This window comes from Heterocephalus glaber, unplaced genomic scaffold (genome assembly GCF_053883595.1).
Source record: "Heterocephalus glaber isolate CG9 unplaced genomic scaffold, H.glaber_assembly_v1.0 deba00001504, whole genome shotgun sequence".
Taxonomy (NCBI): domain Eukaryota; kingdom Metazoa; phylum Chordata; class Mammalia; order Rodentia; family Bathyergidae; genus Heterocephalus; species Heterocephalus glaber.
In genome coordinates, this window is record NW_028258324.1 from 16886615 (window position 1) to 16903304 (window position 16690).

At 44.4% G+C, this 16690-nt stretch overlaps 1 protein-coding gene across 2 annotated transcripts in view; it reads left to right on the forward strand.

Moving 5' to 3' along the window:
• The window catches only part of Clstn2 (calsyntenin 2), a 615455-nt gene extending 601185 nt beyond the window's left edge, over positions 1 to 14270 (forward strand). For both annotated transcript variants that reach the window (XM_021250694.2, XM_087186235.1), the window contains 5 exons: positions 3214 to 3384; positions 3860 to 4005; positions 4135 to 4258; positions 4997 to 5181; positions 7033 to 14270. In XM_021250694.2, the coding sequence (XP_021106353.1) occupies positions 3214 to 3384; positions 3860 to 4005; positions 4135 to 4258; positions 4997 to 5181; positions 7033 to 7233 (827 nt within the window). In that variant the 3' untranslated portion in view covers positions 7234 to 14270. The remainder of the gene's footprint in view (positions 1 to 3213; positions 3385 to 3859; positions 4006 to 4134; positions 4259 to 4996; positions 5182 to 7032) is intronic.
• The last annotated feature ends 2420 nt before the right edge of the window (positions 14271 to 16690 follow it).

The window sequence follows — 16690 nt, forward strand, 5'->3', positions numbered from 1 at the left end:
AAGCCAATCATCTGTTTCTGCTTCCCTTCCCTCTTCTGCAATTGCAAATAAATGTCATATATTGAGCATATATTATCTTGATCATCAAAAGAAAAGCTAAAAGGTACATAAAGAACAAAATATAGATACTTCTTAATGTATACACAGCAAAAGGTAGGTCTCATTCAGCAATATTACTCTAAGCTCTCTGGAAATTTTCAAGTTGTTATTTCTAACAGTTTCATTTTTGGAAGGGTTGCTTAGGGAAACAGTAATTTAAATTATCTGCCAAGGAGAAACAGTTACACTGAAAGCCACAGGAGATGCTGGGGGAAGAGGAAGGAAAGGAGAGGAAGAGGGAAAAGAGGAGGAAATGTCCATTTGAAAATTGTTCTTTGCTACCTCTTCTAAGAAAACACTTTCGACTTGCCTTCACCCCCTCCAAAAGCCATTGCTAATGATGTGCTGGGCCAGTAGACCTAAGTCCCTAAATATCTGCTTCTATAATAATCCTAATTACCCACTGCCTTAAACCACACTGGTCCCTAGTTAGTAGGGCACTTGAGAGGCAGCCCTCCTGAGCTTATAAAAATAAATGGTGTTTCACCACCTATCTGGGCAGGGCGGTTTCCTAATTACACCCCAAGGTGAATTAGGACGTGTGATCTTCCTGCTTCCCCACTCTCATTTGTGGCTACAATCAGATGGAAAAAGGAAGCCCCGTTGACCTCCATGGTTGCAGCCCAGGAGCATCTGGAATTGCTTCATCTGATACCAGCATATGGGGAATACAGAGAAAGCAATTATCTGGGTCCACACTTCACCTTCTATTTATGAGAGGTGCATGCAGATCACATGAGCAAGTGCCTGGGAGCTATTATTAGTATTATTTAAATTTCCCTCTTATTGTTGTTGGGATAATTATTATTATGGGTATCTTAAACAAGCAGGCTAGTGGCATTTGCTACTGGATCTCAGTGACTGGCTCCAGCACCATCTTCTGTGCCCAATGATTTGCTCTTTCTGTTATCTCAGTTGCAAAGACAGACACACACTCATGCACACACACACACTCATGCACATGCACACACACTTCCATATACACATCTACACACATATACACACACATACATCCTCTCTCAAGCCTGTGCTAGTCCATACTTTTTCTCCTCTCTGCCTGGAAGGTCCTTTTCCTTCCTTTTCCATCTCCCTTTAATGGGGCAAACCTCTCTGCCTTCAATGCCATCTCCAGAAGGCTCTGCCTACCACCACCTGACCCCCAGGCTGGGCTGGTCTCCTGCTCTGCCCTCTGTAGCTCTGCTGCTTCCCTCTAGCGCACAACATTTTTCAGCCCTTTGTGATGATTGCTTGTCTATGAAACCAGACAGGAGCTCCCTGAGGGCTCAACCATGGCTGATTTGCTTCTGGATTCCTGAGCCCAGCAGCCCCTTCAACACAGTGGAATCAAGAAACCTGTAGATGGAAGATAGTACCATAGCACAAGTGAAGAGAAGAATGAGGAAAGGCAGCCAGGACATGTCCCTACCTAGTACTAGCTCTGTCAGTCACATCAGAAGATAGGAGCAAAGTGATTTAACGCCTCCTAAGGAGAATCTGACAAACCCCCAAGCACTACATGAAGCTCATCTGAAATTACACTTATGCTACTGTTAATGACAGACAGACCTTGTGTTTAGTTTATATTATTGTGTTTTTAGATCTTGCTAATGATGCAGGAAACAATTGTGGTTGATAAACAGTTAAAATTAAGCATATAGAAATTATTTATAATAGTATATAATGAGAGCCAAAGTATTTTGGTATCACTGAAAAAGCTAAACAAAATAAACTAATTATTTAAGATAATTCTCACATTCTTGAGTCCTTTTAAATTTTTATTTTCATAATTGTTTTACAATGCAAAAGATATATTCAGTCCACTTTATAAATAAGTAAATATACTTATGTAAATAATCTTGGTGCACAAATCTTTCAATAAAGAGGTTCATGATCAAGAACATTGGAAGATCACAGGCCTAGAGATCACAAGTGTCCAAACTCTGATATTAGAAAAAGTGATTTCTCTCCTGGCTCCTCCTCTCACTTTCTATGCAGCGTTGGGCACCTCACTTTCCTGTTAACTTCCACTTCCCCATTGGTGAGATGGGAATAATTATAGTACCCTCTGTAATGTCTGTCCATTAGGATTGTATTTGCACAGTACCTGGCATATACCACACACCACGTAAATACCAAAACCTGCATCTTGAGGATGAGATTTTAATTTAGGATTGCTCAACTCTGCCCAACATTCTAATACTCAGACATTCCTTTCAGAAATTTGGAGTTATAAATCAGGCAAAGACCATTACATCGACCAACTTGCTAATATGCCTTCCTGGGAGCATATTAACTAGTGTATCAATTATTAGTTAATTATTGGTTCTATCGTGTTGACTTAATTAGTTATTAATTAATGATCCAGCTGTACTTGAGCAATGTACAGTGATAACTGCTCCATGGCAACTCCTGTGTCAGGCACTAAGGATTTGCTCAGGTGCCTCTGCCCTTGAGAGCTCCAGAGCCTGATGGGGACACAGATACACACAGTGACCACAGAAGAAAGCTATGAGCGCATGATGGGAGGCCACTTAGCTCTCCACTAAGTGAGAGCTGTTGCTTATGATACATTTACCCGGAATGGAACAGTGTTTTCAATACTCTCGAGACTTGCTCTCTCTGTAGGTTAGAAAATGGGATTTTTGTAGCTTCTCAGTAGCAGGTCTGTGTTCAAATTCATAGCCTTCTTTTTTTTTGTAAGCAACACTGAGGATTGAACCCAGAGCCTATTCACTTTGCATTGAGCTACATCCCCAGCCCTTCTATTTTTTATTTTTGAGACAGAATCTCATGAAGTAGCTAAGTTGTCCAGGCTGGGCTCAAACTCAAAATCTTCCTGCCTCAGCCTGCCACAGAGCTGGGGTTACAGGCATGCACCACCACACGCAGTTAAGGTCATATCTTTTGACTGTAGTATTCATACTCTTCCCACTAATTCATGCCACCCAGCCTCAGGGCTGCCTGACATTTTAGCAGTGGGCATGGTATTCAGGATTGCAGTCATCTTCTCTTGACTTTAACCTGGGTGTAGTAACAGAGGAGACAGGTGATGAGCGAGGACTATTTTCTAAGTTGCTCTTCATGTCTGTTTCCCACGCATCTACCTTCCCACAGCCCCCAAATCATCAGTCTTAGAAGAAATGCTTCACAACTTGGATTTTTGTGACATTCTGGTGCTTGGAGGGGACCTGGACCCGAGACAGGAGTGCTTGGAACTCAACCACAGTGAGCTCCACCAAAGGCATCTGGATGCCACAAACTCTACTGCAGGCTACTCCATCTATGGTAAGGTCCCTCTACCCAGCGGTGTCCTCTCAGCATGGCCTTCTCCAGGAGCTTTGAATACAATGGCACCTGCAGCAGTGCAGTGTGAATCCCCAGTCATCAGAGACCCTTGATCTCAGGACATAGGTTTCTAGACTTTGGAGAGTTCCTCCAGCATTTGGGGGACCGGCCTACATCTCCACTCTTAGGGAAATCTGTAGAAGCTTCTGTTATAATGTTTGATCTCAGAAAATATTACACAATGTGGCAGATTGAGGACAAACATTCCAGTCAGAGACCCCCGTCTGTATGGAAATCCTGTGGATCAATTTAATTGGCTCCTTAGAACTGCAGCTTTTACACAAAATCTACCCATAAACTACTCAAGCTACTACTGCACAAAACTCCCAAGCCCCAATAGCCCTAGCCTGACTCCCCCATCTCCTTTTCCTTTTCTTCCTGTTCCACCTGATGATAGCATGATCTCTTGGCACAGGTGTGGGCTCCATGAGCTGCTACGAGCAGGTGCTGCGTCACATCTACTACCGCAACTGGCACCCGAGCTCCCTTGAGGGCAGGCGGTTCCGAATCAAGTGTTCAGAACTCAATGGGCGCTACACTAGCAATGAGTTCAACTTGGAGGTGAGTGAGTCCTGCCATTGTTAGGGAAGCCCTGCCTCACCTGTTCATTCACTCACTCTTTCAAGAGAGCTATTTCAGCTGGCCTGCCTGGCACTCCTGGTCAATAGCACCTCTCCTTGCTCTTTCCAGGTCAGTGTGCTACATGAAGTCAGAGTACCAGACAAGGAGCATGTCAACCACCTTATCGTGCAGCCTCCTTTCCTCCAGTCTGCCCATCACCCTGAATCCCGGAGTAGCATCCAGCGCACTTCAGGTAGGGCATCTAAGAGGAAGGATCTCAGGATACAGGTGGTCATTGTGATTCAAGATTATCCACTAAAGAGACAGATATGTTGCAGCAGCCATCGGTGCTCAGAACTGAGGGGATTCTGCAAAGGAGAAGGCATAAGCCCTGCCTCTGAGGCACTTTTAGCTTCAACAGGGAATCAGTGAACTAAGCAAGAAGTTACACATGATACAAATGGCCAGCACATTAGAGACAGTTCTTTCAGGCCCAGGACATAGTCATGTCCTGTATGAAGCTTTCCACAGACCCCTTATATACACACATGTGGACCCTATTGCCAAGTCTTCTACTCATACTTCTGTTTTGGTACTTGTTGTATTATGTCATCAAATATGGCATTTGTGTCTGTTCCTACTACACTTTACAATGCCAGGCTTTCAGTGGGATCTCTCCTATTGTTTGAGGGGAAAATCCAGAGATAGAAGAGAATATGCATTTGCTGAACACCCACTCTGTGCTTATGCAGAAACTAAAATAGATTATTTTATTTATTCCTCACAATTACCTGTAAATAAGAATTATTAGATCTATTATATAGAGGATGAAAGTGTGACCTAGGCAAGCTGAGGTGCTGACCCTAAGTCCTACCGCTGGGAAGTGGAAAGGCAGATTTTATCCTTCACGTGGATATTTTGTTCATGTGTCATCATAAGAATGAGGTAAAGCTTTGTTCATCATGTCATGTGGGTTCCTTCCTTGTTCCAGTGGTCCCAAGCATCGCCACGGTTGTCATCATCATCTCCGTGTGCATGCTAGTGTTTGTTGTGGCCATGGGTGTGTACCGAGTTCGGATTGCCCACCAGCACTTCATCCAAGAGACTGAGGCTGCCAAGGAGGCCGAAATGGATTGGGATGATTCTGCACTGACTATCACCGTCAACCCCATGGAGGTGATCCTCATGTTGGGCTGGGGGGTCAGGGTGGGGTGCGTCTCCCTCTACCCAGCTCAATTCTTCCTGTGTGAAAGCCTTCTCCAGCACCCCTCTCAGTCCATCTTAGGCCCTCCTAGTCCATCACTATCTTCCTGTCTCTAAGCTTCTGCAACCTTCTCAACATGAACAGACCATATTTTCCCATCGACTACATTCCGTGATTAAAAATGTGTGAATTGCTCTCACCCCATGAACAAAACCAGAAATTTCTTAAAGCAAGCAGCCATGTGGTATCTTATTCCTTGCCTCCTGCATAGTTCAGAGCTGACCAACACTTCGGAACTCAGTATTGAAATCTTTATTAACAGTGCAAATGAGATGGCTTTACTCCATATAGCATACAGAGCTCACTTCAAGGCTCAGTTTAGGTTGAAACAAAAATGCAAGCAACACTTACCACTTCTTAAGCCCCCATTATGCCAGACTGTACAGTGTGCTGTATATATGCCAACAACCTGTGAACTAGGAGTCGTCATCCTCATTTACCAAGGTAGGAACCAACTGAGAGAAGTGCTCAAATACACACCACCAGTATTCAAACTCAAGACTGTAATTCTAAAGTTTATATCTTTTCAGTTATCCAATAGCTCCTGGAAGCCACCCACGATTTGCAAGGCACCTTCTTGGAAACTGACTATCAAGGAAAGTCATGGACATCGTGCTCTTTGCCCACAGGCACTGAGTAATGGCAGACACAAGCTTAAGGAAGCAGGGGGAGATCAGTCATTGGGAAATAACCAGGATCATTCTAGCCTGGTCCCAGTTCTCCCTCAGCTGGTCTCATCCTCTGATTTCAAAGCCAGATCACCAATATGTCTCATTTTCTCTAAGCATGTGCTGTAGGTACAGTGCTGAGCTCACCACTGTGGAGACACCAACATTTCCATCCTCAAACACCTGAACCTTGAGTATGGAAAATGAAGAGCAGGCTGAGGACCAGGCAGTATCAAGCCTAACAGGGGTCAGCCTGATAGTGTTGGGAGTTAGGGAGGCTTGAGTAAAAAGAACCTTTGGGGAAGAAACAGCCCTGGGGTAGTTTGACCTAAGGGAAGCCTTAAAGACTTGGTTTATTATGAAGGAGGAAAAGGTAAAATAGAAGCCATTTTAGTAAGGGAGTATAGCCAAGCAAAGAGACACATCTTTTATGCCCTCACTCCCCAACTTGAAACATAAACCTAGAAAAATGATTTTGCTGGAAACACTAAAAAACTAGAAGAGGGTAGAATGGGACTGGAAAAGGTAGGATACAGTTTGAGGACACAAGTCAGGGTTCAATGGGCAGGCATAGAGAGCACAACTGTGAAGTTCTTCTTTTCCAAAGGAATATTTTCAAGGGACAGAACACTGGAGTCTTGGCTGCGAGGGCTTTCTGCTCACAGGGACATTATGTTTTCACCTGGAAAAGAAGTATAAGATTAAATGTCATTCTTTTACTAGGAAGCAAACACTTAGAGATTAGAAAGTTCCATTTAGATAGGCTCCAGAAAGGCCAGCAAACAAGCCTGGGCCTGAAAAATTCCAAAATGACTAATAGTATTGGCTTAAATGGCCACCCTATCAGGTACAAATATTTTACCTTGAGTTCACGTCTTTGAGTTTTCTCCTAAATCAAGCCCTTCTCTGTAACTTGCTGCCTTTCCTTTCACCAGAAGACCTTTCCAGAAAGTCTATCTCCCGGCCCAGGAAGTCAGCATTAAGAGAAAGGAATCCCAAGAGGGCCTAAATGTTTCGTTGATGGTGAAAACTGAGTTTCAAAGTGAGCTCTGTTCAGCCTCTGATGAGTATTTTCTTTCTCTTCCTGACATCCAGAAACATGTAGAACCAGGACACGGGGAAGATGAGACTGAGGGAGAAGAGGAGGAGGAAGAAGCAGAGGAGGACATCAGCTCCAGCAGCAGCGAGGACAACAGTGAAGGGGAGGAGGAGGAAGAGATGGGCAGAGGCAGACACGGGCAGAGCGGCACCAGGCAAGCCCAGCTGGAGTGGGATGACTCCACCCTGCCCTACTAGTGCCTGCAGGTCCACTGCCCAGCCCACGTGTCCCTTTTGTGAAGCCCGCCCGCCCCAGCGTCTGCCTGACCCTATCACACTCACCTCTCCGTGACAGCTCGGGGAGGCCTCTGCAGCTTCCTCGAGCCTGTGTGGGGGGCAGCTCCCCGAAGCTCTGTGTCATCATCAGTGGGGACTTCGGGGTGTACTTTGTCCTGTAGCGACAACTCCTCCTGCCCTGGGTTCACCCAGCATCCTGTGAGTCACTCTGCAGAGTTCTGAACACCTTCCTCTTTTCTGTGAAGGACAAGGTCCACCTTTAGGTCATTAACCTCCCCAGGCTCAGCTCTCCTGAGGCCCTTGGGCTCCAACTCCCATTGTGCATCTCTCTCCACTCATAGCAGCAGGTCCCCCCTATGCTCACTCTGTAGGTTCCTTTTTACAAGGAAGGAGGTAGAACTTCATGCATTAGGGTCTTAGGGCCACATGCTTGAATGGAAAGCCCCTGTCAAGGCAGAATTGAGTTTACAGGGAAAGATACACACACACATACTTCCCAGCTTGGAGAGCCTTCCCCTTTGCTTCTTTATGAGGCTACATATATTGACATGACAAATACAAAACCAAGGATTGGTCACTGGCCACAACCAGAGCCTATCCTCAGCCAAAGGAGCCTGCCTACCTGAGAAGCACTGAGACCCATGTGGCTGCCCTTCCCGGGGTATTCACCACACAAAACTACCAGATGTCAGGAAGCATTCCACCAGGCACTGCCCTGGTGACAGCCACACCAGGGTCACAGCCAGGAGTAGAAAGAAGGGCTGATGGATGACACAGTAGGGCCTCATAGAGGATGCAGAGCTGGGAGACAGGTGAGGGAGGCTGGGCATCCCAGGACCAAGGCAGCCCCAAGGTTGATAAGGCTCTCACAACCTCACCTCATGCTCCCTTATCTCTTGGGTTACAATGTTTTACTTTTTGTTTTTCCCCTTGGAACCAAGGATCGAACTCAGGATCTTGCGCTTCCCAGGCAAGTGTGACACCCCTGAGCTACATCCCTGGCCCTACAATGTTTTACTCTTAAGAAAACATGCCCTTCTCAAATGTATTAGAACCTATATGAATTCCACAAGTCCAAGATGAAAGTTTGGAAATCTGTTAGGAATTTGAAGCGCATTTGTAACAATGGCACTTGTTTCTTTCCTTTTCTCATAAAAGGAGGAATAGAGGGCAAATATATTCAAAACCCCAATTTCTTTTTCTTTCTTCTTTTTTCAATAAGGAAGTCTTTTCCATCTCCATTCTAACATGGACACCTTGTGAAGAGAATTGTTGCTATAGTAACTAACTAGTGGGTGATCTTTGTGGCCAAGAGAATAGCAGGCAAGAATTAAGGCTATTACAGGTCTTCAGTGAGGCTGTAAGGACATGCTTATTTCAAATGTCTTGGCTTCCTCTTTGTCCTAGAATGTACAAGCTGTCCTCATTCTCCCATTCCACCCCAAGACCATCCCATACTGGTTTGGCACAGGCACAAAGCTAGTCCCCAGCCAATGGCATGCAAGTTCAACAGAAAGTTCAGCCTCTGCTCAGTGTCTTTTCTGTGTCATCCAGTCCAAGAATTTAAGTAAGGGGACCACTACCAATGTCCTCTAGTCCAACCTCCACTCAGTAAGGATCCACAAGCGGCCTTTGCACCCTTCTGCTGGCAAGAGCTACCTTAGACAGCTCTTTCCATTCCTGAAGTGTTTTTGCATCCTTTCCCTCCTGAATTTCCCAATAATCCTGTGAAATATTTGACACATCCATTGTTAGACACATTTTTGTGATGAGTAAACTAGGGCTCAGAGATTCAGTGTCTTGTTCATAGTTGTTCAGAGATATAGATAAGACTAGGTTCCCACCCTCCACTTGATCTGGTATTCTACTTCATGTTCATACTGATGTACTTAACAGGCATTCTAAGCAGCTACTTTATGCGAAGAATTCTACCAGAAGCTGTGGGAATTGGATATCGCTGAATGAGATAAGCCCCTCCCTACACAGGACTTGATCACCATAGAAGGGGCATAGAAGCAAGCCTAGAAATTATACAGTACAGGCAGAGGAAGGGAGAGGAGAAGTCATGGGAAGAAGAGGGACATGTTCACAACTCAAGCAGTGCTCTTTTCCCTTAAGAATAACAATGGAAGAAGCTTGAGAGCGTCTATTCATTGACAGGAAATAAACACATTTCTTGTGAATTATCCCAATCACATATGCCATTTCTATCAGGCCATGTCTCCACACTCATAGTGAAAAAACCTGCAGGATTGGTCAGGCTGTACAACCCACTATTTCAATAAAAAGAGGTTCTTCAGTCAGGCATTTAGATACTCCTGAATTCTATCAAAATTATGGCAGAAAAAGGAAGACTTTACATGTTTAAAACTAAATCCTTTTTGCATTAGGTTTTGGTTGTAAATATTTAAGTCTAGGGTTTCTGAGAGCACTTTTCTTTCCACTCTGTGTTTCCAGCTTGATTGGATGGGAAGGGCATTTCTTGTATCCTTACGCTGTCTCTTATCACTGTTTTATGATGGGATAGGCTGTTTGGAGCATTGGGAAACCTATATGTGTTTGGGTTGGGGTGGCAGATGAAAGTGACACTTGGATAAGGCAGAAAGGTTGTATCATTGAAGAAGCATTTGGAGACTGGACTCAAAGAAACGGTGGCAACAACAAAGCAGAGCCCTTTCCCTCTACTTTTGCTGCAAGAGGCTACTGTGCATGCCAACTCCAAAGATGAGGCACTTGAAAGATTTTTCTGGGTCAACAGGCATTTTTCCTGTTCCTAGTACCCTATTCATTACCACAGGCTAACAAGATGGCAGAGGTCATATAGGACTGACAGAAGCTTCAGGAAGTATCCAGGAGAGTGGTTGGTAATATAATTTTCCCTGTGGCTGATATTCTGGCCATAGATGAAAAAATATCTTTAATCAGTCTGGCATTTTCCAGTCTGTGTGTGCTGGCATTTTGGGCAGCAAGACGATTATCAGATGGCCTTGGCACACTGTGACCTCTCATTCAGATGTCAGCAGCCAGGCAGATACAGTCTCAGACCCATGAGGAGGAGCTGACTGGGTTGGCCACCAACAAGTACACTGCTGTCCGTACTAAGTGAATGATGCCACCAGTCTATTCTGAGCTAGAAAACAAGGATGAAACCTCTCAGGTGACTCAGACAGCAGGTAAAAGGAGAGAAAGGAGGGTGAGATTGAGAAAGACCAGGACATAATGAGTTGCCCAGTGGAGTAAAAGTAATCAACTAGTTGGTGAACTGTCTTATGGAACACTTAAAGTATATTCTGACAGATTTAATCAAATGCTCTAAATCTGGCCAGGGCCCAAATTCTTCTAGATACAAAAATGAAATTTCATGGGCTCCCTTTTCATTACCACTGTCTTGAATTTACTTAATCATTCTGTCATGCAAAGTTTAGACCAAACCCCTCCATATTTAACAAAAGTTATCCCTGTAACATGGATTCTCCAGGAGGGGGGCTCCTGCTGAAAAACAATGTTCTCCACTCCTGTGTGTCAGAGATCAGCAAACTTTATCTGCAAAAGGCCAAATAGTAAGTATTTGAGCTTTCAAGCCATGTGGTTTCTGTTGCAAGTTCTAGATTCTGCCTAGTAGCATGAAAGCAACCACAGACAACACATAAACAAATGAATGTTCCTGTGAAACTTTATTTATCCATGCACCAATAAAACTTTATTTATGGACAATGGAAAAGTAGGCAATCTAAATTCATATAATTTTCATGTCATGATTGTTTTTATTCTTTTGGTTTTTATTTCCAAATACTCAAAATCATGAAAACCTTTTTTTAGCCCACAGGCCATATGAAAACTAGTGGTCAATGAGATGACCAGATGTGGTCTTCGGGCTGCAGCATATATGGAAGGAGAAAAACCTTCCCTTTCCTAGAAGAAAGCAAACTACTATCTCAGTCTTTTCATCAACAACTTAATAGTCTTTGCTTCCAAATTGAACAGAAAGAGAACTCCATAGTTCTTCATTAACTGCTTTTAGAAGTTCATGCTCCAGGAGAAACAAAAACAAAACAAAACAAAAACACTTATTATTTTTGAACTGACAAATTCAGATGAATATTCCTAAGGGTTGAAGGCCTTGGATCCAAGGTACTTACTACTACTGAGCACTAACTCCACTGAGGCAAATGTTAACTCCCCAGGCCGAGCATCTTCCCAGCACGGCTGAGCACATGAGGATTTCTAAGCAGGAGTGTTCATTATCTCAGACTGATTTTCATTTCAGCTCTGCGCATGCCATGGATCTAAAAATGATCCTAAAGACTTGTGACTGTTCGAATCAATAGCAACATAATCAGCCAAGAGCACAAGCCAGCACACTTTAAAATTAGCAGTTTTCTTGGCTCTATGACTCAATATTAGCAGGAGGAAGAAAAGCAGCATTTTTTTCTTAATCATTGTCTCATTTAAATTAACCAAATAGGTTTTACCAAAAAGTAAGGGAGTATGTCTAATTCTTTGAAAGAATTTGTCAGTAGAAAGTACATGATGTTCACATATAATAATCTTCTGGCCTCTGGGACTCCTAAGCCTCCTGCAATGTGCCCTGGCAGGCTGGGGATGGCACACCATTCTCTATCTGCATCCGGCATTTATCAAGGCTGACAAGCCAAAGCCCTTGGCACAATTTAATTTTCATGTAACCACTTTCCGTTGTCCAGCTAAAGGCAAAGGAAATGAGCAGTGAAAGTTTTGAAGTCTACTCCAGCATCCTCATTTCCCTGACTTGATTTGTTTTACTTCATGAATTTATTCTATATCTGCTCCACAGATCTTGCTATAGTTTTCCTTTGGGAACCAACTGGAAAAGGAGAGTTGGCTTTACAGGGTCTGCAGATTAGGAGCCAAGCTTCACTTTGTCCCAGGGAGATGAATGAGACAGAAGTTACCTCCACCAGCACCCCAGAAAGCAATCAGACAGTTCTTGTATGCAGTCAGTGAACAGATGGGAGTCTGTGTTTGCAGCCACGTTCGATGTCATTCAGCAAGTCCTTACTGGGCACCCGCGTGTGCTCCAGGCGTCCTGCCAGGAACGAGGGAGGGAGAGCAAATGATACAGAGCCCAGCCTATGAGGATCTCTTGGTCTTGTGAGCTGTGAGGATCTTTTCTTCTCAGAGCTGGAGGCTGTCCACAAGCAGTCAGGACTGCTAAGGGGGAAAAGTTTGAGGTTGAGGAGATGGGATAACTTATCTAATCAGTGATTCCAAGGATACTGATACTCCTTACTGAGGCAGACTGAGGAGAGCTCTAGAGATGTGAGTAATGTTTCCCTCCATTTCCCCTAATGGTACCCAAGCCTGATTCAGTTCACATGTAGAAAGGAGCCGGTCTCCTACCCACTGAGAAGAAGAAACATGATTGATGACTGAGCCAGAGGAAGTTCTTAAATAAGAATAGCAGCCAGGCAGACCTTGCAAGTTAGGGTGATCCAGGTAGGGAGTGCTAATGTCAGTCAAGATTAAAGGCTTGACCTGGCTGATATGAAGCAACCCTCAGAGCTGACAGGTGAAAGGAGATCTACTCTGGAGGACTTGTAGATGCTGCAGAGCTGTGATTCTCCAGGTGTGGTCTGAGAACCAGTGAGAAACACAGATTCACAAAGCCCACTCCAGACCTACTGAATCAGAGAGGAGGTGAGGGTCCAGGAATTTTTCCTTTAATGAGGTTCTGAGGCATGCTGAAGTTTGAGAACCATTAATATGGAGGATGAGAATGGCTTAATCTGCATTAGGAGGAGCTGCTATTAACAAAGAAGGTAAAATAACCAATCACTGGTACAGTAATGGCAAATCGGAGTAGGGGGTTAGCAGAACACACATCACCAACTCTACCACGAGGGCTTTCTTGACTCCAGTTTATACTCATGGAGCACTGGTTTCAGGGAGCATTGGTCTTAGTTCTAATCCCTCTCCTCTCTTCAAGTATGAAACAATTCTTACCCATGTTCCCTTTCTGTCCTAGAAGGAAACATCCCAGGAGAGGTTTTAGTGAGGCCACTTACACCTAGGGAGGCCACCTGCCAATCTCCTGTCCACTGAGCAGGCACCTTAAAGGCTGTATTGAATGGAGAAATAACATTGCAGCTATGACCCAAGACCACAAGAGGGACTGCTTTGCTCAAATCCTGTGTGCTAGTGATGCATTGAGAGGACCTGGTAGAACCTGGTAGAGAGTGAACAGGGTCATTCAAGGACACTGCCAGGATATCACAGCACTGTCCATTTGTAATGGGACTTGGGACACGAAGCATCACAATTCAAACACTAAATTAGATGGGGAATAGATAGCTTTTCTTGAAAAAGCAATAATTCATGTTACTAAAAGTAGAAAACCAATAACCAAAAACAAAACTGCAGCTTTATCTACAATGTGAGTCTGTCTAGACACCCTCATTTTCAAGGCCTATATAAGTGCCAGGTGCCGCCAATGCCTGATCTCCAACCTACCAGATGCCCGAGGTCTGCCAATCACTAATTTATGGCTTAAACTCTGTGAAGGTCCAAAAACCTGTGGGAAGAACTCATTAGTGCTTTATTAGTCATTTTCACTTAACTGTGGTTCCCAATCTGTCCAGAGCACAGAGGAAGGACAGATGGGGAAAGAGTGCAGCATGTGGTCCAGGAGAACCTTGCTGTCAAGTTCCTACAAACCCAGATGCTGTCCTGCTCAAAGACACATCTGGTTGTCCCAGCAGTCTCCTCAGTGAATGCCCCAAATACCCCAGGGGAAACCTCCATTTCTCCAGCCCAGCTTGGAAAAATGACTTCTGATCAGATGCCCAGCCAATCTCCTGAGACCAACACAGGAATCATATTGAGAACAACTCATTTCAAGAAGTTAGAATCTGCTGAAAGAGAAGGAAGGAAGGAAGGAAGGAAGGAAGGAAAGAGAGAAGGAAAGAGAGAGAGAAAGAAAGAAAGAAAAGAAAAAGAAAGAAAGGAGAAAAAGAGAAAGACTTGCTAGACATTTGCCTCTGAGAAAGCATAGCAGAAACCAGATAGAGTTTTTCTTTACAGTCCAGCCTCCCTGAGTGAATTCTCTGGTGACGTATTTCTCTTCCAAGACTTAAAACAATTTTGTGCATTCATCTTAGTCACTTATTGCAAAAGCCTCCTATGGGACAACATGGCAAATGATGGGGAGGCAGTTCTGGAAGTGGGCTGAGCCCTGTTCTTGTTGGCAGATCTGCACTGGAGTTGGGTTAGGCAGGGTGGAGAGACATTGTGGCCTGAGGGTCAGGAACTCAGATCCAGCCAGGACCCCAAGTGGGTAGTGGGGGCATTCATGGGAAGGCAGAGCAGAGATGAGTCATAATGTGGATCAGCAGGCAGGCATGAGCAGCCACTTACACTTCATCTGTCAGAAACAGGGGAGAGAACTTCATCCTATTACCAGGCTAGGTGTCTCCTGGATCCTGCCTAGAGCAGTCCTCTCATTCTGAAGAGCAGAGAGGAGCTGGCACCTCTGCACTATCACCACAGCAGGGCCCCACTCCACAAGATCTTTGAGCTGAATGAAATGAATCACAGTTCTTCCTTCCCACCTGCCTGATGGGGCCCCTGAAAAACATGGTCCTGTGAGTGAGGCTAGCATGGATGCTCAACACTCTCCATCTCTGCTTGTCACCTCCCCAAAGCAAAAATAATAATTAATCTATCCCAACATTCTCGGTGCCAAGCACAGCACCTGGCCCATAGCATAGGCTCCACAAACATTGGATTGGATGGACTCTCAGAGATCATTTGACTTCCAAGAATTGACTTGGTTTGAAAACTTAGGATATCTTAATGGAAAAAGACTCTTCATCCTCTCTCTTCTGCCCTCTCCCCTCTCCCGTTTCCCCTCTTCTCTCTCTCTCCCTCTCTCTCTCTCTCTCTCTCTCTCTCTCTGTAAGTCAAGATTCTTTATAAAATCACCAGGGATTGAGTTCAATGGCGCCGCGCCTGCTACTGAAAAAAAAAAATTCTTTATAAAATCATATGGAGGAGGAAAGAAAATGCAGTTGACAGATGACAAAATTTCTTCTCTTCAAATGGAAGGAGGATAGGAGTGTGCTTGTTGGGAAAGTGGCCCCACCTAGCTATGAGCAGGAAAGGAATCTGCTAAGAAGCAAGGATACACAGGCCTTGATGAGCTCTGCTCCACTCTAAGGGTCATGGGCAGCATCCCAGCTGAAGAAAGAATGCCTTAATTTGTTAAAGACCCCAGACCCATACTGCTCTCCAGTCCCTTTTATCAGATTTACTGCAGAGGAGATTCATCAACATGAAGCTCAGTTAGCCATAGTCTAACGAAAAAAGACCAACAGACTTGAGAGGGGCCAGAACACAGGCATTGTATATTAATCACCGACAACAGGGACATGTTGGCTTTAATGTCTTTTTCCCTCTATCCTGAAATGCATCTTTGTTACCTGGACCCTTTTCACTGAGTATTTGAGAACAGAAAAAGGACACACACACACACATACACACACACACACACACACACACACACACAAATATTGGGGATTTTTTTTCTCCAGTAGAAAGAGAGCTGTCAGCAAAATGAACCCTTCTATTCGCAGAAGTAGAAAACCAACCCACAGGTCTCAGCCACAGACTCCAACACCCCTATGGGAAAGGGCAGGGAAGGCATGCAGAAGCAGCCTCTGCCCTATGGAAGGATTCCTTAGGCCCTTGGGCATGAGGGGCTGGTTTGTGCCTTTGGAGCACAGATAAAAGTATGATGTGTACATACATCTTTGGAGGCCAGAGACAACATGAAGCACAATGATCTGGCACCCATCCCCACCCAACCCCCAGCTCCCTTATGTATCTACCGAGGAGCCAATGGCATGTAGGATTCAAAAGAGCCACACTTTAGGTGGTAGAAATAAGGCAAAAGTTTCTGGAGGGGAGGCAGTTAGAGAGGACACCTAGTGCCGATCACTCAAAGAGTAATAGAAGAGATAAGGAAGGAGAAGGTAACTCAGAGTTTGAAAGGGAATGGGAAAATTGGATAGGAGTGGCAACAACAGAAACAGCTCATCACTTAGGGAGCTAGACTACAGCTCTATATTTAAAGCATTACTCAAAGTTTCAAATAAATTATGGATAAATCTGGTTATATGGCCACAGTAGGAGTCACACCAATTGGAAGGTGATTTCAGTTCTCACTTGAGCTAGTCATGATGGATCAATCCACCTGATTGCTTTCAGCCTGACCCCAGTGGCTTCCAAAAAAGGTTATTGATGCCTAGAGCTGGACAGGCCTGACAGAAGATTGGGGAAATCCAGTTGGTGAGTTTGGAAAAGAAATTGTAGGTAGGGTTTGGTTGTTTTCCAGGAAATCTATAGATATTCAAGTTGGGTTTGTTGTTGTATTGGCATAGAC